This window comes from Chrysoperla carnea, chromosome 3 (genome assembly GCF_905475395.1).
Source record: "Chrysoperla carnea chromosome 3, inChrCarn1.1, whole genome shotgun sequence".
In the NCBI taxonomy this organism is placed as follows: domain Eukaryota; kingdom Metazoa; phylum Arthropoda; class Insecta; order Neuroptera; family Chrysopidae; genus Chrysoperla; species Chrysoperla carnea.
The window spans coordinates 42,553,350-42,575,578 of NC_058339.1; the positions used below are offsets into that span (position 1 = coordinate 42,553,350).

The 22,229-nt window shown below is 30.0% G+C and overlaps 1 protein-coding gene and 2 non-coding genes across 3 annotated transcripts in view; 1 reads left to right on the forward strand and 2 right to left on the reverse strand.

The window, feature by feature from the left end:
- Positions 1 to 21,087, reverse strand: part of LOC123294595 (E3 ubiquitin-protein ligase MYCBP2) — a 205,373-nt gene extending 184,286 nt beyond the window's left edge. The window contains exons 1-27 of the mRNA XM_044875677.1: positions 20,941 to 21,087; positions 20,395 to 20,707; positions 19,961 to 20,317; positions 18,317 to 18,622; positions 17,343 to 17,510; positions 17,068 to 17,272; positions 16,786 to 17,001; positions 15,250 to 15,450; positions 15,032 to 15,184; positions 14,757 to 14,967; positions 13,916 to 14,049; positions 13,227 to 13,370; positions 13,018 to 13,163; positions 12,532 to 12,961; positions 11,712 to 11,961; positions 10,967 to 11,429; positions 8,483 to 9,215; positions 7,460 to 7,695; positions 7,192 to 7,392; positions 6,926 to 7,135; positions 6,212 to 6,349; positions 5,959 to 6,137; positions 5,369 to 5,627; positions 5,099 to 5,298; positions 4,367 to 4,582; positions 4,054 to 4,307; positions 3,311 to 3,455 (exon numbers count right to left, since the gene is read on the reverse strand). Coding sequence (XP_044731612.1) covers positions 3,311 to 3,455; positions 4,054 to 4,307; positions 4,367 to 4,582; positions 5,099 to 5,298; positions 5,369 to 5,627; positions 5,959 to 6,137; positions 6,212 to 6,349; positions 6,926 to 7,135; positions 7,192 to 7,392; positions 7,460 to 7,695; positions 8,483 to 9,215; positions 10,967 to 11,429; positions 11,712 to 11,961; positions 12,532 to 12,961; positions 13,018 to 13,163; positions 13,227 to 13,370; positions 13,916 to 14,049; positions 14,757 to 14,967; positions 15,032 to 15,184; positions 15,250 to 15,450; positions 16,786 to 17,001; positions 17,068 to 17,272; positions 17,343 to 17,510; positions 18,317 to 18,622; positions 19,961 to 20,317; positions 20,395 to 20,707; positions 20,941 to 21,011 — 6,539 coding nt within the window. The 5' untranslated portion in view covers positions 21,012 to 21,087. The remainder of the gene's footprint in view (positions 1 to 3,310; positions 3,456 to 4,053; positions 4,308 to 4,366; positions 4,583 to 5,098; positions 5,299 to 5,368; positions 5,628 to 5,958; positions 6,138 to 6,211; positions 6,350 to 6,925; positions 7,136 to 7,191; positions 7,393 to 7,459; positions 7,696 to 8,482; positions 9,216 to 10,966; positions 11,430 to 11,711; positions 11,962 to 12,531; positions 12,962 to 13,017; positions 13,164 to 13,226; positions 13,371 to 13,915; positions 14,050 to 14,756; positions 14,968 to 15,031; positions 15,185 to 15,249; positions 15,451 to 16,785; positions 17,002 to 17,067; positions 17,273 to 17,342; positions 17,511 to 18,316; positions 18,623 to 19,960; positions 20,318 to 20,394; positions 20,708 to 20,940) is intronic.
- Positions 14,185 to 14,256, reverse strand: Trnad-guc. The gene has a single exon. It is a non-coding gene; the product is annotated as a tRNA-Asp (tRNA).
- Trnad-guc lies at positions 16,321 to 16,392 on the forward strand. Its single transcript has one exon. It is a non-coding gene; the product is annotated as a tRNA-Asp (tRNA).
- Positions 21,088 to 22,229: the final 1,142 nt, after the last annotated feature.

The window sequence follows — 22,229 nt, forward strand, 5'->3', positions numbered from 1 at the left end:
TTTTACACTTTATTATTTGATACCAGGCTTACTATCTATAAAAATGTAAAGATTAAAGTCAAGTCAAAATATTATGTAATAATCAAAAATTAAAAATAAATCAAAAAAGTTTAATTCGTATAAAGAGGGAACTATAATCGCAGATATGCAAATGATAATATCCTCAACGACATGCAATGTTTTAAAAAATTCCCAAAGCCAAACCTTCAACTCAGTTTAAATTCAAACTGAGAAATGATAGGATCAATAAATCGCAAACCTGGCAAGCAAAATGCAATATATAAATTTTGGTTATTGAATCAAAAAACAAGGAAAACTTGAATGGTGAAATTTTGCACCACAAGCTATGATGTAAGCCATTTATTACAGTAAAAAGTAACCTTTATGAAGTATACCAAACTTTAAAAATAAAACCCCATTTTATACTACCACTATCTTCGAAATACTATTTATTCATAAATGTTCAAACATTGTTGTCAAAGTTTCATGAAATAAGTTGCGCCAAATAAAAGTAAATGTTCTACATTAAATAAAAAGTTTTACAACGTTTCGTCATAAAATGGAAATTGTATTAATTTAAATCCACATAAAAAATATTTAAAATAATATTTTGGCGCCTTTGCAAAATCACATTAAAAAGTATATAAATATATTTAATTAATAAGTCACATAATTGAAGATATAAACGAATTTTATCTTCATTTTTAAACCAAAGCAAGCACTAAACGAGTTACATAATATTGAAAATAATTTCATTTAAAATTTTAACGTTAAATTTGAAATAACTTATGAAGAAAGTTTCCTAACCTATACCTACATAAACTGATCCAATAACACTAAAGAAAGGGCTAAAAATTCCGTTAGTCATTAATGCACCACCGTGAGATATCGTACGGTTGAATTTCTAATAGTAAAATTTTATCGACTATAGAAATTTAATACAATAACAAGGTGGTTCAAATTGAAATTAGGCCAAATAAGAAAAAATTAAATGATTATGTAAGTATACGTATATGCAGTTAAATCTATACTGCATTCGAACAGTCTCATTTCAGTTTGAACGATTTTTACTACACTATATTTGTGTTCTTTACTCAAAACAAAATGAACAAATTCGTCATTTTTATAGAAAAGCATATGCCTTTTCATCATGTCATGTGCGCATATGCAGAGTTTATTTTTTCGAACTGACGGCAATAAGTTGGACTAAGATAAAAGATATTTGTTATTCATTTTATCACATTGGTTATAAATCATTTAGTTCGAAACAAAAATGAATCGCGATTTTTAAAATGAAAAGGTAGATATATTAATCTGCGTTAAGGTATATTGCATTAGAAATAAATTGTAACAATGTTTCACCACATTTTATAGAACGGTACATTTTCTCGCGCTTGGATTTCCTGAAAATGAATGTGAAAATTATAGTTGTGTCCCTCCTACTCTTACAGAGTATTTTGACAATCAAAACTGTTTTGCTTTTTTCATAAAGAAAAAAATAAAAGCTTTTTTCAAAAACTCTCTTATTGTAAATAAGACATTAAAGTATTTATTTATACTACTTTGAAAAAATTATCGCGTTTGACAATTTTTATATTTTAGTTTAAAGTTAAGAAATATTAAAAAGAAAAAAATGTTCAAAAGAGATTAAATAACATATACATTTTTATTTTTACCCACACATTCATATAAATGTATCTGTGTATAGATACAAACATTTCTTTTTTACTTACATTACTGACTAAGATTTCTGATAACTTCGTATAATTCACTCACAGATGGCGAGATTATAGTCCGTAATATACCCGAAGAATAAAATATGTTCAGTATTATTGAACATCATTTTGATGTGAGTAAAGAACCATTGTTCAACCAATCTCAGCGCGAATATGCAGTCCTTTTACTTAAGAGTTTTTGTTATGAACTATCGATTATAATGAAATTATCGTTCGTATAAAAATTGTAAAGACTTAATTTGTATTATATATTTATGTAAAAAATTTGAAAAGTGATAAATAGATTAAGTATTCGTTTTTTTTTTTTTTTTTGTAAAATATTGATTCTTGTTAAATAAAAGTAAAGTTAAATAAATACCTACTACGTCGTTTATATAAATTTTTAAATCTAATGTCCAAAATCATTATTTATCTTGCTTAAAAATATGCATAAAAAGTACAAAATTGTATTTGGGAATGTAGGTAAACGAAAATGGTAATGCTGTCTACTATTTCTTTTTAACTAATAAGGTGTTGATTTCATATCCGGTCATTGAATGCACAATACTCATAATTGAAAATCTTTTAGATCTACCTAGTGTTACTGACTTTTTTTTAATATACAGAGTGTTTCTAAAACATAGAATTTCCATGGCTAGTTTTGCTACATGAAACAATATCGAAAAAATATACAAACCATAGCACGTTATTTAACAAACGTGAATTATTGCTGCACAAAAGAGAATATGGATTATCTTGGCGTATTGAAAAGTATTATACTAAAATACGCCGATCAAATTCTAACTGATCTAAGACGATGGCAGTTTAACGGATGTTATTTTATCTCTTAAATTTATTTCTTAAATTATTTTTATTCGCGACGTTTTCAAATATATCATTTTTTCGTTTTACTTATAGACAATAATTTCATCTTATTAGTGTTGTAATTTTACGTTCCCAACTTTTAAATGAGAAGTTTTTCTTTTAGATTAAATCAAAATAAATTTGAGATTATAACTTTTGATAGCTACTCTCAAAAACTCAAGTGGATACATACCCTAACTTAATTTTTATAATCAATATTGGCGTTCGTCTCTTCATTACGGGCACCTTAGAGTATTCAAAACAATTTTACTATTTTCTCTGTTACATCAACAAAAATACAAAATGATCTAACTACTTTATTTATTACCTAGTAAGAAAAAAAATCATCTCATGACTCAGAGGAGAGAGAAAAATTTCCAAGGTTGAAACAAAAACTTTCATTTCAACAAACTAGAAAAACGTATTGATGCATTTAAAAATAGATGAATTTAAATAAGTAATTAATAATTCTATAACTTTTAATGCTCAAAAATTATGCATATAAATTGCAAAAAATGTTTACAATATAAATAATTTATAAACGTCAGTTATTATTGTACCTGTGTATTGTATGGTGTAATTTATCAAGTGTAAATCCTGTGATAATAAATTAAATTGCCAATATTCAATAAAATGCTTTAAATCGTCAAGAAGTTGATTATTTACCCTTCTAAACCCTTCTAAAATTCATCTCAATAAATTCATAAACGTCATGACGTAAGTGCACTTACCTGTAAGGTAGATTTCCATCTAGTGCCTGCATCGCTGTTGGAGGACTTGCCAGAGCCAAACCTTTTCCTAGAAGATGTGCATGTTCCTTCACTACATTCTGCGCAATTACTTCACACATTTCGATATCTTTCTCCAAATCTTCATCTACAACGAATTCAGAATATTGCAAATCAATTTATTGTCAACTAATTATAATATCTGTCAAATTTAGGGGAATCTGTCGTTATGTTGGATTTCATTTTAAATATATACCTAATTATTATGTATACGTTCGAAAATAACGAAATGGTGTTATAAAGTTATCTAATTACCGACGAAAAAGCCTCAAAACCATTTTTAACGACTCATACTTATGAAAAATAATTTTATTTTATAATTGTCTTTAATGATTAACAATGGTATTTCTGTAGCGAAAATACGACATATCAAAGAAAGTCGACGACCAAAAAGAAAAACTATAGCGTACAGAATTTGAAAAGAATAAGGACAAACTATTCACTTCAAATAGATCTCTAATGAAAATCATTCACCAAGGTAAATCGATATGTATAAGTCCAAGTATTCACAATCAAATTTTCGAAGCTCTCAAATTTGATTATGCTGTCGATTTTAGAATCATTTTTTCAGGTGGGACAATTCTTACCCGACAGCAGAAGAAAATTCCTTTATTAGTTTTTCAAAATTTTCCAGATTGTTCGAATCAAGGGTAAGTAAATTTCAAAATAAAGTGCTGTAAACTTACCACTAATAACAGGCAACGGCAATTCTTTTTTCATAAGACTAGCAGCACACATTCCCCCAAGGAACGATAACTCAGCTTCTAAATGAATTAAGCCTGAATTGCCAATGAAATACGGCCAATCATACCCAAACACTAAACATTTAAATCCATATGCTAAGCCTTTATCATTATGTTCATTATAATCGGATGCTGTTTCTAATGAAAAAAGTACTTCATTTCCGGGTAAAATTACTGCGTTTTGTGGCCATGGTGAACTGAAAATTAAGCAACAATTTATATTTTCCTAGGATATAATTATAGAAATAAATCTTACCTTGAAGTAAACTTTTGTAACACTGGCCACAGGGGAGCTGAACATTGATAATTTTCATCAATGTTAGTGTTGTTTGGTATTGCAACAGTTTGTTGAAATGGTGCGGGTGTGTCAATTTTTGGTACAAATATTTGTAAGGAATCTTCAGGTTGTGCTAGGGAACAAGCTGGATCGAATTCTAATGATAACCATTTCACAGATTCTGGGAATGATACTCTAAACATAAGAAAATTTGCTTAAACTTATTATTAATTAATTTCAACGTATGAATAAATTTCGGAACAAGTTAAAACTCTCAGCTATTTTAGCAAAATCATTTTTGTGTGTACAAGACTAAGTTGCAGCCGTTGTTTTATCTGTAAGCTTGTTTAATAGATATTTCGTTTTAAATTATTTGATTGATTTCGGACAGACATCCAAAAAAATAATGTAATAAAATGGATAGTAAATATTATCTTCTATTTTTGTCAAAACCTTATTGATACCTGTTAGTTTGAATCAAAAGTCTGTTCTTAGCATAAATGAATCGTAACTTAAATGGAAAAATCTATTAGTAAAGAAAACTGCTATGGTGAATATTCATGATCTACTCCCATTTACAGGTAAATATACTGAACTGACGCTTTAACCTGACTCAAATACACTAAAATTTACTTTACAAAAAATCAAAGGACCGACACTGAATGCCCTTACTTAAACAATCTTCTAATTCGTTTAAAATGAATTGCTTACTTGTATTGCGATACTGTTGCTGGTTTATAGGGGTGTTCGCTTTCAATCCAAGTACAATGTTGACTTGTTGTAAATAAACTTATATCCATATTTGCACACACCGACTGCGTTAAAGTTTGAGTATCACCTGCAGCCAACAAATTCAAAGCAGATACATGAGGTAACATTTCTTGTATTAAAGTTAAAAGTCGTACAGCACTCTAAAATAAATTAATAAATTTAAACTTATTTTTTTCAATAAAAAATCATTTAAGAATGTTAAACTTTTACCTTAGGATCTGAAGAAACAATCGAACTAACATGTGCAAATATATTTGGCAAAAGCATATTAAATACACTTGCATCTCCAAGAATTTCACATGGTGAAACACCCGATGAATATGACTGACTATTACTGGAATTTTCTCGTGCTAAAACCAGTAATTCTGTACACTTTTGTAAAATGGTTGCAACCATTGTTAGAGTACACTGACGAGCCTCTTGTTCCAAAGCCATCCGACTTGAGTGTTGGCTAAAGTCTAATGGGTTACTGAAAATAATTTTTTGTCGTTAAGCGCAAGAACAAGTAAATTTAAAATTTTAGTAAGGCAGGATTAACCAAGAGACAAGTAAGACGAATGCCTAGGATCCTTAATCATATTGCAGAAAATATTCATCTTCAATTGAGCTGGATTTTTATAATAAATTTTGTTACTCTAACTATAATCAAAATTTTCGATTTCCTAGCGTTACCTTATTATAATTGGAAGTGCATTCGGGAAATTTATCCGTAATTTTTTATCAACCCGTGTTCTTGGATTTAAGGGTATTATTCCCTGTTTTAAAATTTTGGTAAAATGTTTTATTAGAAAAATATTTACCTGTAATACAGTACATAGGGGAATTGGCCTCGAGTTTGTGTAGTCCCATTAAAACTTAATGAGCACGTAGTAAATGTAAAAGTTGTCCCATCAGGACCTTTAACACTACTGAAACCACCATCTCCATTGTTTGTCCTACCTCCATGATTTCGTAATCGAATGGCATAATTTACATTTTCCTAAAAAATAAAACAAACGATTTAACATAAACCTTTCCACTTATAAACTGTAAGGAATCCTTCAGAATGCTTACTTTTAATGGCACTGGATTTTCAAATTTAATTTCTACAATATCTGAAACACAATCGTCCGGTCCAAAAGAACCTTTAACTGTTTCAATATTAATCCATCTTTGTGAATGTGTATGTGATTGATTATCTCCAGTTGAAGTCTAAAAAGTAAATCGAATTTTGATTGCAAAACATTTTTCAGAATTTTAAAAATATTTATAGCTACAGATAACAAAAGTGTGGATTTAATAAAAATATTTTGAGTATTTTTGCTGAGAACTAAAATTTTAAGAAACCTAAAAGCCGACATTTACAAAATAAAATAAAATTAAGGAAATGGAGAAAATTAAACGGTTTTTCGAATAAAAATTGACCTAGCGCAAATTGAATTTACATAATCTAGATTGCGTTCAATGTTAACACATTATTCCGAAGGGGTATTTTTATTTTCTTCTAGGCAACTTTTCGTAGCTTTTATGGCCGAGACCTAAGATATTTTCAATAAATTTTCAACATTTTTCCGAAAAACAGTCCTGTAGGTGAGTGATCCAAATCAACCCTCTTATTTTTGTGCGAAAAACAATTCAATTTTATTCACCACCTTCCTCAATAATATTACTTCAAAGTAAAATTATATCCACTAAATACAATTATAAAGCAACAAAAACTATTTGGAAAATGATGTGTTGGACAAAAGGATACTAAATAAATACCGGGGTATACGCATTTTTACGAACATCTTCAATTAACTCCAATTCATAATCATATTGCCCTTGACCAGCGTAAATTGCTACGCCAGAAATAGCAACACCTGGCCGATCAACTCGTACACAAATAGCATCAGGCGAACCTCCTCCTGTATTCCATGGACGTGATTGATTTGTTCTTGCAAATCGTAACGGGGTTGAATGTAATGGACCGCGACCACAGCCACCTTGTAATTCTTCCTAAAATTGTAATATTTCAAATAGTGATGATCACAAAATAATTCCATTGAACTTACATCTGCTGTTGTACACTGATAGGCTAATTCCGCTAATAGTTTAGCCAATAAGTGACACGCATGTCTCGTAAGTGCTGGTAAATGTCGATTATGATGATTTTGTTCTAGTAATTTTGCTCGAACTGGATTAGTAACCATTGCCAAAAGTCGATCGACAACTTCGCGTAAACTCCAATTAATTTCATTACTCCCTCCTTCCAACTATACAAGAATTTACAAAAATGTTTAAGAATCGATTCAAAACTAAGGGCAAATATATTTAAATTACCTGCGTGCGATAACTCATTTGTTCGACTAAAATAGGATAACAATGTCCATCTCCTGGCGACATAATTGGCATTCCCGAATTATCTGACGGACTTAAGCCTCCATCATTAGAACTATGTCCTGGTGACAAATGTTTGCTACGATATAACGTAGGGCATAATGATCGTAAACGAATGGTTGGTCCACATAAAGCTGCTACTACTGCGCTTAGTAAACGTTCATTTTTATGATGAGAACCTGTATCTTTATCCTAGAAAATAGAAAATATGAATACTTATATGTTAATCACTGTTTATCCATGCTATCAGAAGTGGATTATAAAATTTTGCGTTTGTAGGCAGTTTTAAAAATTAAGCTACCGGTAATAAAAATCTTCATTAAAAACTCTTTTGTAGTCGTCGTGAATTTATAAGTCGATGCGCTATCGGAAATCATTTCACTTTACAATACATATTCATATTTTAATTATTTTATCGAATATTTCACTCAATGATTGTGATTATGCTAATTTTTTAACTCATAAATATTTTTTTTAAATCAAAAAATTATTTATAATTTGCTTGCCATAAAAAGTTTAGATATGCAACTTGTAGATTTATGTTGTGTAAATGGTTGCATACTTAGTTACACAATTAATTTTATGTTAATTATTATTTTCTTTTTTTTTTATCTTTCACGCCTGTAGTACGTGTTTACTTTGCTTTACGGATAATCTTGATAAAAACATTAATCCAATTATAAAAAAATTGTTTTTTAATTTTTCCAAGCAACTAAGATGAAATTGCCTTTTTTTCAATAATACTATTTTAATCGAAAAAGAATTTGATCTTAGGCATTTAATTTTCTATAATTTATCTCTCAGGCCATTTTGCAATAAAAATTTAAAGGGAAAAATTACATTATTATCAAATTTGCATGCGAATGAACTGTGGCCTATAGTAGTGTCAACCAATCACAATTTTCTTAACAGAGCAACTTTGAAAGTGGAGTTACTCTGTTAAAAAATTACTATAATTAAAGAAACAATTTAATAAAATACTTACTTTATCCATTTCTAATAAAAGATCACATAAGCAAGTCCATTTTAAATAAGCGGTTGGATAAAAAGCATGAAAACAAGATACAAAAGTTAAATGGCACTCATCAAATATTCCATTAATCATATTTATTTGACTCTCTGTTAATTTATGAGACTTTCCTTTTCGTTTTCGAACTGTATCTGATAAAATTTGTTTTAGTAAAGCACGTACATCACCAATACACTGTGCTAATAAAACATTTTCCATTTGTGTTTTCTTTAATATATGATTGGGATAAATTTCACTGATATAAGTACGAATTAATCGTAAACTTGCCCGACTAATATAAACTAAACGTTCTAATTCTAATGGTGAATAATTTTGTGGCGTTTGAGTTTCAATCAAAGCTACTTTGAATGTATTCCATGACCATTGTAACAAGGCTAAAAGTGATTGAAAACAGTCTTTAGTGACTGATCGAGAGAATTCTTTACTTAGAATATGTATAGGTTCTTGTGTTTCAGGTGGTCTTGTTGTGGATTGTGTTTCTGGTGTTATAATACGATATAAAATTTGTGGTATTTGTCCAGCATTTACATCTGTCCCGTTATTTGATTTTTTTGATGATTTAAAATAAAATACAACTTGATCTTCAGAATTGACCATACTTTGGCCCGCTGATCCACAGTCACTTGATGGACCACATACTCTACACCAAGCTAAATACCAACGATTTGCCTAGAAATAAATATAAATTATAAATTATTGAATTTTATTTAAATTTTGAATAATGGTATTCAGTCTCGCTGACTGAATTATGATATTCCATTAAGTTTCGTATAAAATTTCAAGATTCTTTTAGGCTCTACTTGGAACAAAGATTCAGAATCCCAATCAGTGATTCTTTTAAGAACTTTAAGGTGTAAAAATTAAACTGGAAAGAATCTTATTACATTTTCAAGTGTGTCTTACCAAATTTTGAAAATCGTACTCTACATATATAGTCTAAGAGATGGTTTAAGATCGACCTTCACGAATCGGATAGCCAAATGAGACACACATTTTTACGTCTATGATAGCTAATAATAAAATAGAAAAAATTTAGTTTTTTAAATCAAATAATCTTCAAAATTATTAAAAACTAAAAATTGCTGCCTTTTTTCTTGCGTCCATCATATTATTCAAAATTGTGTATATTAAAAATATTTGATTGAACTATCGACTGGGAGTTTGGCAAACTCCTGTAATCCAGCTACTTGGAGGTCAGATTTAGTGGATGGTATGAGATCAGGAGTACTGTTACAGTTGTGCTCATGTTGACTGAATGTCCGCACTAAGCTTGGCATCAATATGGACACTTTGAAGGAATTTGAAGTGTGCAGGTTGTCTAAGGAAGAGCGAACCGGACCAGGGGGGAAACCCAGCAGTCAAAAGTTCTCGTGTCGAGCAGTAGTGGGATCGCATCCGGGAGTGGCGCACTGTTTCAGCCTGATCAATAGGATCAGACCTAAATCTTTTATTTTCTTTATTTTCAAGTGCATTGAAAATATTTGATGATAATTTTAATTTTCGTATAAATTTCCATTAAAAAGGAATAATAGAAAAATAGAAACAAAATTTTTACTATATTTTATTTATGAAACATTATAAAGTATTAGGAGAAAGTAGAGTCTATATTCCATGTAAGCTTAAGATAAAGATCGGTGATGAAAGTTATTCATTTGATAATTTCATTTAGACATGAAGAAAATATTACAAATTACAAATATTTTAGCAGAATGTTTTTTTTTTTCGTAAGTAATAGTGATAATAAAAATGTATATTTTTGTACCCATGACGTACAGTTCAATATTTTTTAAAGGTACGTTATGTCTTCGGTAGTATAGTGGTCAGTATCCCCGCCTGTCACGCGGGAGACCGGGGTTCAATTCCCCGCCGGAGAGAATATTTTTTTAAATTTTTTCAGTTTAAATTTCGTTTTATCATTACGAATTCAAATGAATGGTATCAATTCAAGATGTAAACAAATTTTGGAAATGTTTCTAAAATAGAATGAGATAAGAAATTTGAGTTAATTTTGATGGTACCCTGGTGGAAAAAATATTTTAAAAAATAATAAGTCTTAATAAATTTTAGGAAACTCTGAAAAAGTCTTAGAAACTTTAAAAAAGTATAAAGAACTCTAAATAACTCTGAATAAGACTAATCCGAAAACGTTGAGAAATTCAAAGTTCCTAAGACTCTTTCAGAATTTCTTATTCTTTCTTCAAATATTTTTTCCACCAGGGTAAGCTAGCGTATCATAAAATAAATATCAGAAAAAAATTGACATTTGAAATTTTTTTTCAATTTGAAGCAGTATCAATCGTTCCACATTTTCTTTAGGGTAAGCTCAAGAGAATAATTCAATTAAATTGAACATGAAACGGGGTGTCCATGAAACTTACTGAAATACCCTAAATGAATTGGCTCATAGTCTAAAAGTTTACCTTGATGGGAACTGGCGAATCAAAAAGAATGGGATGTTTTTGTCGAATAGGGCATTCATAGTGTTGAGTTTCAGTTTCAGCTAATAATTCTCCTTCACCTTCATGTTCACCACCTTCCATACCCAAATCCAAAAGTCGGATGCGAGCTGTATATTCACCTCGACCACCAAATAGGCCAAATCCGCCAATTAAAACATCAGTATCAGCCATAAATCGAATAGCTTCACAAGAATGACCAGAATATCCCCAACCACCACCATAGTTTTCAAATCGATTTACAGCTTGAAAATCATCTTTTGTATAAGCCTTTGTAGGTGATGTATCTTTTTCGTCCAGTTCTAAATTTACGGTCATTTTTAGATCATGCGCCACAGTTAACGTATCCAAGCAGCATAATAAATGTAACGCCGCTTGAGAGCGGGTAACTTGACAATTTGAGACAACCGGTAACGCTAACTCACAGGATAGAATTGATTCTAATGAAAATTGTTCGGAATTCAAAACACCATTGATTCCATGGTGTTTTGGAGTTGCATTTTGGAATTCTTGATTTGTTGGATACTTTACATATGGTTTTGCATAATTAGTAAAATGTATTCCTCGTGATACATTGATTTTTTTGCCTGGTGGCAACGTTGTTTTCGTAATTTTCAAATCATTTTTTTCATTATCGGCAACTTTTGGAGATAAATTATTTAACTTATCTTGGACTTTGTCAGATAATCGATTAGATATATTTTGGTTATTCAATAGTTTTGTAGTCTCATTTGTATGAACAATTGTAGGAATTTGACAAGCAACAACATTATAACAGGACATTTCTTGGCTTTGTAAATGATATGCCCAAATCACATTGTATAAAGGATCCATACACGTTGCCATATCTACAAAATTAATTTGTTCTTTTCCAGAATAAGAATTGCAACTCCCATCATGTCGATTTATTACTAAACATTTCACATTGTTATGGCGCTCAGTTTGACTTGGGAGTAGTACTGAAACAAACAAAGACCAATCATTGAAAATTATTTGTAAAATTGTAGAAAATAAAGAGGCATAACAAAGAAGATAATCAAAAATAGGCCGCATAGCTCAACGACTGTGGCCCGAGATAAGTAATAACAACAATAATTGTATGCATTACAAGATTTCTTTCAAATTTTTTTTTATCCATTTCATTTTAAAAAGTGATTACCTTTTGTTTCGAACAGTTTGTTAAAAAGCTAATGTGATAAAATGAATAACAAATATCTTGTATCTTTATCCAACTTACTACTGCCTGTCCGAAACAATAACGAATCGTTATTGAAATCAAAAGGTCTATTGAAGTTGAATAAAAGACAATTGGTACCACTGTACCAATTTTCTAAGAGATCTAGAAGAAGCAGCTAGGGTAGATGTGAAATAAACTTTGTACGAAGCGGAAAATGCTTTAAACCAAAGGATTAAAATAGATGTTATAGCTTTTAGTACAAATTGTGGTAACACAAAGGACCACAAGCCTCTGAGAAAAGCACTTTTGAACAAAATCTTAAACCTAAAATAAAATAAAAGATAAAACTTACCGATGCTATTTTTATTGGCAATCACAATTGATTGACTTAAACTAGATGAATTAACTAATGATTCGTCAATTTTTAAAAATGTTTGATCGCCAGAAGCACCCACCCACGTTGCTTTCCGTCCATATCGTTGACCAACATGTGGAACAGGCCCAGGCGAAGCATGCCATGGATATCTCAATTCAATCAAATCATCAGCAGCAGTAGCTGTATTTGATGAATTCTCTGGATCTGCAGTTGGGGCACTTCGGCCTAGTTGATTATTCTGATGATTTCCAAAAGTGTGCACTTCCCCTCGATTTGTTAGAATCACAGTGTGATTTGAGCCTGCAGCTACATGTGTAGCAGAAACACGAACAAGTTGTGGGCCTGTTAAAGCAATAATATCACCACTTCCTAGTTGTCCGTATTGATTGGATCCAAAAGTATAAACCTATAAATAAATTTTTATGAAACACTGATTTTAAATTTGCAGTGAATAATTTTTACCATTCCATTTTGAAGTAACAAAACCGTATGATGAAGACCACATGCAACTTGAATAACAGGACTTTCTGATGGTAAGTATAATCGACCTGGTGGCAATGTTCCAATACGTGTGGTATCTTTGTCAGCGTCAATAACCGACTCTTTAACTAAACAATAAAAACGTTAAAATCAAATTTTTTAGTGAGTAAAAGTTTATGAAAAGCTATTACCAATAGTATTTGTGAGACTCGTTTGTGACCCTTGCTTTGAAACTGATTTTACAATACCCGTACGAGAATTAGATGATTTACCAGCATGTTTTGACGACACTATGCTTGCTTTTCTTTGTTTCTTCTTTTGTTCATCTTTACTGCCTGAAGACATATTAAATCCAAATTATTTTGGAATTCTTGAAAACTTGCCCTATTCTTAACTATTCTTAATAAATTTGTAACTGAGATAATTCTTTAAGTAACCTGTGCGAACCAAGTTCATTAACTGTTTATATAACACAAATATTCTAATCTGAAGAAAACATCATTGCTGAATTTACCAATAGCTATTAATTAGACAAATATCTAAAAACAGTTGCCAAGAAAAATTTCTTGAAAAAAAAGTGATTGATTTTCGAAAACCCGGAAAGTACCAATTTTTGGGGTTTTACTTAATACAGTTCAAATTACAATTTCGTATCTTGTTTTTAAATTATCTTCTTGGTATGGCAAGATAAACTAACATAAAGAGATAAATTCCAATACAATGGTTACAAAATTGTTATTAAACTGATCTCTTAATATCCTTCAATAGGGAGTATATAAATTATCACAAAGTGATCTGAATATCATCGGTATGCTGCTTGCTACCGATATTGCATAGAGTTCTTAATTTGCAATCGCAAAAATACCTTCAAAATAATTACCGTAAACGTTATTTGCTGAATATCTAGATTTATCACGTAATGTTGTTTCTGAATTGCTAATATAGCCTCCTCCGCATGACTTGCAGCACCCACAAATTGCACATCCACTTTGACCACCACCACAGCCACACTCTCTATAACAAAAGAACAACATCAAAATTGGCGATACAAAATTGTCTTCAGTTTTCTGTTTATTTTTTCTTAACATAAAAAAAATTATAAATTGATGTACTATTAATTAATAATAAATTATTTTTTAAAAAAATATTCTCTCCGGCGGGGAATCGAACCCCGGTCTCCCGCGTGACAGGCGGGGATACTGACCACTATACTACCGAAGACTTGTTCATGAAAGCCAATAATGTTCAACAACTTATTTTATAAGTATGCATCATTTTAAAAGTTTAAATTTATACTTTTCTCAAAAAATGCAATTTTAATTTATTTCCTAAGTGTTAATTGTGTAATTGAAAATTTGTCCGATTTAATTCACCATTTTCGTTTGTCTTTATTCGTAATTACAAACTCGTTATATAATGACTAGAAAATGTTTTAATGCAAAGTCGGCCAAAGGAAGGAAAACAAATAATTACAGAATCAGAATCGAAAAATACAGAATCGCAAAAAATAAATTATGGTAAAGGTGCAATTAAATTATGCGGCATGTTAGTTCGTATTTTTTGAGGTTCGTATCATGGACTATAAATTTATTAAATATTTGTTTGTAACATTTAAGCTACTAAGGAGTATCTTAAAATTATAAACATAAAGCGGGCATTAATCTTTAGTTGTTATAGAATTTTATAAAAGAGCTAATATATAAGTAAAATATAATACTTACTGTCCTGGATAACGATCAGGAAAAAATGCATTGTAACAAGCACTGCCATAACCGGTACACTCTCCACAAACTTTACAAATCATACACTGATCCACATGCCATTCATGACAATATTTAGGACATAATTGTACGTCAGTAGTACGATTCACTTCGTGTTGCGGTTCATGTAAACTATGTTCCGGTGAACCTAATTCTGGTATATTACTCGGTGCTAAAATATAATTAATTATTAATTATATGAAAAAGAATTTTACTAACGGTTAAAAATAGTCTACCTTCACGAGCATGATGGGGAAATTCTCGTCCACATTGATATTTGTTATTTATACCAAATGTAAAAACATGGCCTTTTGTATTTACTGCAACAGCATGAGCTTTACCCAATGCTACTTGGACAATATGCTCCCCTTTTAAATCTGTTACAGCACCTAAGTTTTTTAAAAAATTTCTAAGATAATATTATTCTAAAATTTGTTTAAAATAAACCATTTACCACTAGCTGGATCCGCATATTGTGTGTCTTTTCCGAACATTAGAAGTTCTCCGTCACGTGTAACAAGAGCTGTTGTGGCACTGTTACATGCAGCATGTACGATGAATTTATCATCAACTTTAATCATTTTTTTCGGTTTACTTGGTTTAGGTTGGCGTCTAGCTTTATTTTGGTCACCATCTTCACCTCGCCGTGCTAATCCTAAGGAAAAATGATGCAAAATATATTATTTTCTCCTTTATATTAGATATAATTCAATGAGCCTGTCTCAACAATTTTTTTTTTATTTAACAAAGAAATACATCAAAATTTAATTTTATGAATAAAATAATTTTCAAAATTATTATTAAAAAATAAAATTAGCTGCCTTTTAAATTTTGTGTCCATCATATTATTCAAAATAGTTTATATTAAATATATTTGAATGAACTATCGACTGGGAGTTTGGCGAACTCCTGTAATCCAGCTACTTGGAGGTCAGATTTAGTGGATGGTATGAGATCAGGAGTACTGTTACAATTGTGATCATGTTGACTGAATGTCCGCATTAAGCTTGGCACCAATATGGACACTTTGAAGGAATTCGAAGTGTGCAGGTTGTCTAAGGAAGAGCGAACCGGACCAGGGGGGAAACCCAGCAGTCAAAAGTTCTCGTGTCGAGCAGTAGTGGGATCGCATCCGGGAGTGGCGCACTGTATCAGCCTGATCAATAGGATCAGACCTAAATCTTTTATTTTCTTTTTTCTTTATTTTCAAGTGCATTGAAAATATTTGATGATAAATTTTGATTTTCGTATAAATTTCCATTAAAAAGGAATAATAGAAAAATAGAAACAAAATTTTTACTATATTTTATTTATGAAACATTATAAAGTATTAGGAGAAAGAAGAGTCTATATTCCATGTAAGCTTAAGATAAAGATCGGTGATGAAAGTTATTCCTTTGATAATTTCTTCTTGACATGAAGAAAATAATACAAATATTTTAGCAAAAAGTTTTTTTTTTTTTTTCAGTAGGTAGTAATTGAATTTTATGGCCTACAATTCATAATTTTTTGAACTCTCACTAAGTCTTCGGTAGTATAGTGGTCAGTATCCCCGCCTGTCACGCGGGAGACCGGGGTTCGATTCCCCGCCGGAGAGTTTTTATTTTAAATTTAAATTGTCATTTCAGATATGCGAGAATGAAGTCAGTATGATTTTGAATGCAAAATATCAATGAAACTTAAACATTTAAGGTAACTATTTAAGTTTATTTTATTCAATTTCTTATAATATTTACTTTAAATTACCCTTTAAAAAGCAAAACCTAAACAGAGTAGTCAAGAAAATTTTTTACCCGAATACATCTAATATTTACGAATTATCATCAAGAAATTCTATTTAAATTAATAAAATATTAATTGAATTTTTATTTTTTAAAGTAATTTAATTTAATTTTTTTCTGTTAAACAAAAAACATTTTTAAAAAAGCACGTAAACATAGTTCAAAATAAAAAAATAAAATTATGCGGACAGGCTCATAATACAAATTACCAGCAAAAAATGCAGCTCCATCCTCAGTCACTAAAATTGCATGCATTCCTTCATGGCCAACCGCGATATGTGTAACTTTCGGTGATTTAGTAAGGGTCAATTCTGACCATTTTCCTGATTGACCACCAGTTTGTTTCAAGCCTAGAGCTGCCGCTTTTCCACAATACATTACATGACCACTAATTGTCCTCACCAGAGTGAATTCTTTCCCCGCAACTAATAGTAAAAATAATCAAATAAATTGGTTTTTCATAATAATTCATTACCACTTGAAAGACTTACCAATTGAAAGAATTTCCTCAGGAGGCAAACATTGTGTAGACGGTGCTTCTCCTGTAGGAGCTAATGTAGTATTACCAGAAATAGCTTTTTCATGAGCTGCAGCACCTAATACATCGACACAGCGTCGTGCTAATTTTAATGATAATTCATTTACCATTGTGGGGGGATTTGTAGACGGATTTAATGTTTTTACAACAAAGCCATCCTTTAAAATAAATGTATATCTCAATAGCAAATAAAATTAGATTATTAAAATTTAGAAAAACAAATCTTACATCTTTTGCACCACAAATCATTCCTAAATTATCACCGTCAGAGAACATAACACACGATGAAGAATCCCGAATATCTAACGATACTGCGCCTGTGACTAAAAGTCCATCTCTTTCCACAGCCAAAAGTTCAGTACATTGTTTTAAAATACGCCGTAAATATAATTTATTCTAAAAACAATTTATTTTGCATTAAAAACCATCTTTAGATAATGGCGTCATTCAAGTACGTTAGCAAACTTTCAATGATTTTAGACTCCCACTCCCTCAAATGATAAGACGTAATAATTTTTTCTAAACTTTTATTAAATATAAAAATTATCAGTTTCCCGAGGAATTATTAATTATTAATAACATTTTTAAAATTTTAAAATTTGTTTATCTTACTTATAGATTTATAATTCCCCCGACACTCTTAGCCCAGCTAAAGTAAAAACAAATTTAACTCCGGTCTTTCCCCAAGCCTACAAAGCTTTTCGAAAATGAGGGAAATAAGCCACTGTGTATCCCGAGTTTCCACAGTGGCCCAGCCCGAAGTGGCTCATGCAAGACCACATGGCTAAAGTTTCCACGAACTTAGATTTTCGTGCCGCTTTCTAAAACTCACCAACTCTTTTGTATTTTTATACTAATATCACTTTTTGAACAAAAAACAATACAAACAAAATGAACTTATATTCTGTAAAGCATTCTATGGAAAAATCTTAATTTTCGGTACAAATTACAACAGTGGAAAAGAGTTCGAAAAAAATAATCGCGATACCTTCAAACTGCTTTTAATTTTACTAAAAATCAAACAATTATTGTTACAAGGTTGCAAAAACGCGCTCTTGAAACTTAAGTAAGTTAATTAACTTTGATAAGTGCTTTTAAGGGCTATCATTTTACCATAGCAGATAAAATAACATATCTGTATCACTGAACCACTTTTCCCGGCATAACAAATATGTGCCACTTCACCGATGTGTAATACTTACATTACAAAATCCTAGCCAACCTTTTTCATTTGGATAAAAATCAGTACGATGCATATAAATATGCCCTTTAACTGTACCCCCATAGCCAGATCCCACTTTAAATAATCCTTTGGATGTTAATAAATAAATATATTGACCATCACTGCACATAGAACGTATTGCTTGAACATCTAATGGAAGTCGTACTCGAAATGAATCAATTCGACTATTTTGTGGTACTCCATAAGTTATCCAATCAGGTCGAACAATTTTACTTAGTAAAACATTATGTACACATCGTTGAAGTGAAGTTAATACAGTTGGTAACTGAAAATGAGACATTATTGTTTAATTTACCAAATTTTTATTTTTGATCCATTTGGTCATGTTACGATACAGGGAATACTGGGAACATTTTCTATGACCACCTTCTCTTTTAGTGCTTGTTCAGGAGATTATATTTTTCGTTAAAAAGCAATTTATTAAACCAATTTTGTTTTTTTATTTATATTTTACAATAATAATAACGCAATGTAACAAAGTATTGATACCCTTTTTCCGTCAGTGTGACATCCTAGTATCGCTAACCAGGGCTAACTCCATCCCCGGGGGATAAATTTTACCTAATAAATATGTATAGAAATAAAGCATTTTTATCAACAATTATACACATTGGACGAGGCTAACCAAAGCAAAATATGTTATAATGCGCTCTCCAGATATTTAACATCCCAAATATCGATTATTTATTACTTTTTATTACTTCATTTGTCGATAAAATAATTTTTCCTTTAAGAAAAATTACAAAGGCATTGATTCGTTAAACGATTATTTATAATGGTACATTTTCTGAGTGTTTTAACGAAATGTTAAAACCAAAAATGTTTATGTAATCTAAATATTACATTATTATGTGCATAATGCTTTGTTTTCTTCATGAGTCAGAATCCTTCATTTTTTTTTATCATGTTATTTGTAGAACACCCTACATTGGTTTACAACGACATTTGATGAGTTTAACTCATCAGATTATGAGTCTAGAAAATAAGGCCCTGGATAGATAAAATATTATTATGCAAATATCTAAACGATATTTAGATATTTGCATAATCATCAATCATTTAACTAAATTCAATTTTTTTTAAAATATTTGTAATGCTATTTGATTTTTCTGAATTGATTGGAAAGTTAGATCCTGTGATAAGTGCTACAAACATAAATTAAACATTTAAAAACAGAAAGAAAAATTATAACAGAATCAAGACAGAGCAGCAGTGTACATACTTAGTTACACCCCATCTAGTGACTTAGAGGTTTAATATTTGCCTAATGTTATGAAATATTTGTCATTAGCTCTGCCCAAAAGTATTTCTCTATATCATGTTTGCTAAGGCTGTTATATTCAAAATATTTTTTTTTAATGAGACCTATTGAAATCGAATCAATTTTCTAATAACCATATTCAAGCACAGATATTTTAAAAATACATTTCACTTTATATTACTTAATTATACAAAACTTTTGAAACTACAATAAATAAAAAAAAAAAGCTACTTCTAAATACAGGTTTAAATTAAGGAAATAATAATAAAATAAAATAAAAAAATCAAATTTGGATACGTTTATTTCTAAAATTGGTACACATATAATTAAAATACGTAATACCTGAATATTTTGAGTGGATAATGCTCGCGGACACATTAAAATTGCTGCTATAGCTGATAAAAATTTACCAGTATCACCTCTAACAACCACTAACGCTAATAAACATGAACAAGCTACAGCCGTTAAATGTTTTCCATCATTAGGTGCTGATGTTTCAGGACCATGAAGTGTGGCTAAATCTAATAATAAATCAAATAGCGGTTCTATAGCTTCTGGTGGTTCAGCTTTTAAGCCTTCTGGATTTTGCCCTTGTAAAACATCTAATAAGGCTGAAAGTGCTTTCGTACATAATTGTGTATGGGTTGTCCGACTTTCTCTTATTAATTCAAATACACTTCTTAAACCGACATTAACAATCTGAAATAGAAAAAATTTAATTTTTTTTATTTCAGTTAAAATTAAGGGACATAAATTTTTAAAACACAAAATCATACCTTTGGTACAGGAACTAGAATTATATTGCTAGATTGTGATAAATCTTCTGTGTCGCTATCCGCTTCAGACAAATCTCCCGGTGGGGAGCTCGAAGAGCTTAAATGGTATTCTTGACAAGCCCAACGCATCCATCGTTCTAATACCGCAAGGCGAACTGATGCAAATACTGCAAACGTAGATGCATTTCCTGGTACATCAACTTCAGGTGGCCCAAGATTTCCATATGTGGATAACAATTCCATTTTATTTTTTACCCGCCCATCAGAATTTTTGGAATTTTTCTTTTTGGTTTTTTTCCATTGTACATGTTTTCTATTAAAAAATAAAATTAAATTTGTATTTATAAAAATGCTGTACTATTTCTTGTTTTTTAAATTTTAAAAAGACGCTCTATTGATGTAGTTTTATTTTGGCTACATTTATTTAAAACAAAAGATTCGCATTGATAAAAAATAATCATCATAGTTCATAATAAATTAACTTTTATTTTTGTTAACTGAAAAGTACTTGATCAAATAACATTAAAAAGAAAAATTAATACAAACCTTGTTTGATGATTTTGATGCTCAAATAATTCATAAAATATCGCTGGAAAATCTTCTGGTTCTGGTAACATATTAATAAATACAACAAGATGCTTTTATTGTTAAACCGTAAATGAATCACTCAAATACCCCAAAGTTGAATAGACATTATTGATCGCAAACTAACGAAAAGCGGTATACAAATGTAACCTCATTTTTTCAAAGAAAAAAAAATTATTTTTAATTTAATCGTAATCATAACACAATTTTTACAAAGAAATTTTTTGCGATTTAAAAATAGAACTAATGATGTTATAAATATAAATTAAATTATATCTAACATTCCATACATTTTTAAATTGTATTTAAAATATGTAAAGTGACATTTGTTGATTAAATTGTATTTAAAAGTGCGCAAGTCACATATTTAAAACGATTGATATTTTAATTTTATTGTAATTGTAAAAGAACTTTAAAAAACAAAATATAATACTTTCGACTAATTACTAATATTTTAATTGCTAGAATTCTTTTGTTCTATGATTGGCGGTATTTGGATTCTACTTTCATATATTCGAACGATCATTCTAGAATAGAAGTGAAAATAATATATATTTAGAGTTTTCTGTACAATAATGGTTTATGTGTTAGATAAAATTATCATCATGACTAAGTTTGACCAGTATATGCTGTGGAAATTCTATATTTTATAATAACACATAATTACTTTTCAACTTTTAAAGCATACTCTTTTGTGCGCTCAGCACGTAGCTTGATTTGGCCGATACAAGCGCTCAGAGTGGTGATCTCTTCTACACATTTCGATTTTCCCCTTATGTGTATCTTCATTCCGATAATCTATTTTTCTTTTTTCTATAATAATTCGTTATAACAATAAAAAATATCAGAATGCTTGAATTTTGAGTATTTGTTGCTATAAAATCTATTTAAAACAAAAACTTTTATTGTCTTTTGCTTAGATTTAAGTGGCAAATAAACGGGTTTGAATGTAAAGGAAAAAATTAACAAAATTTTTGAATTAATAATTAACACTGTGTTCAAATGAAGTTTTTTCCTTGAATTCAAAAGAATAAGTAGTTGAGAGTAATTCAACCACCGAGTAATTCAATCATATCGTTAAGAATTTTATAAAATGCATAATAATACACAAAAAGTGGTGTAGTAGGTGTAGACGAATGGAAAATTAAACATATAACTTCGTTTTGATTGTAAAGATACACGTCTACATTTAAAGAAATCCATCCGAAAAAAATAAATCATGAGGATATCTAATTTTATAATTGCGGAAT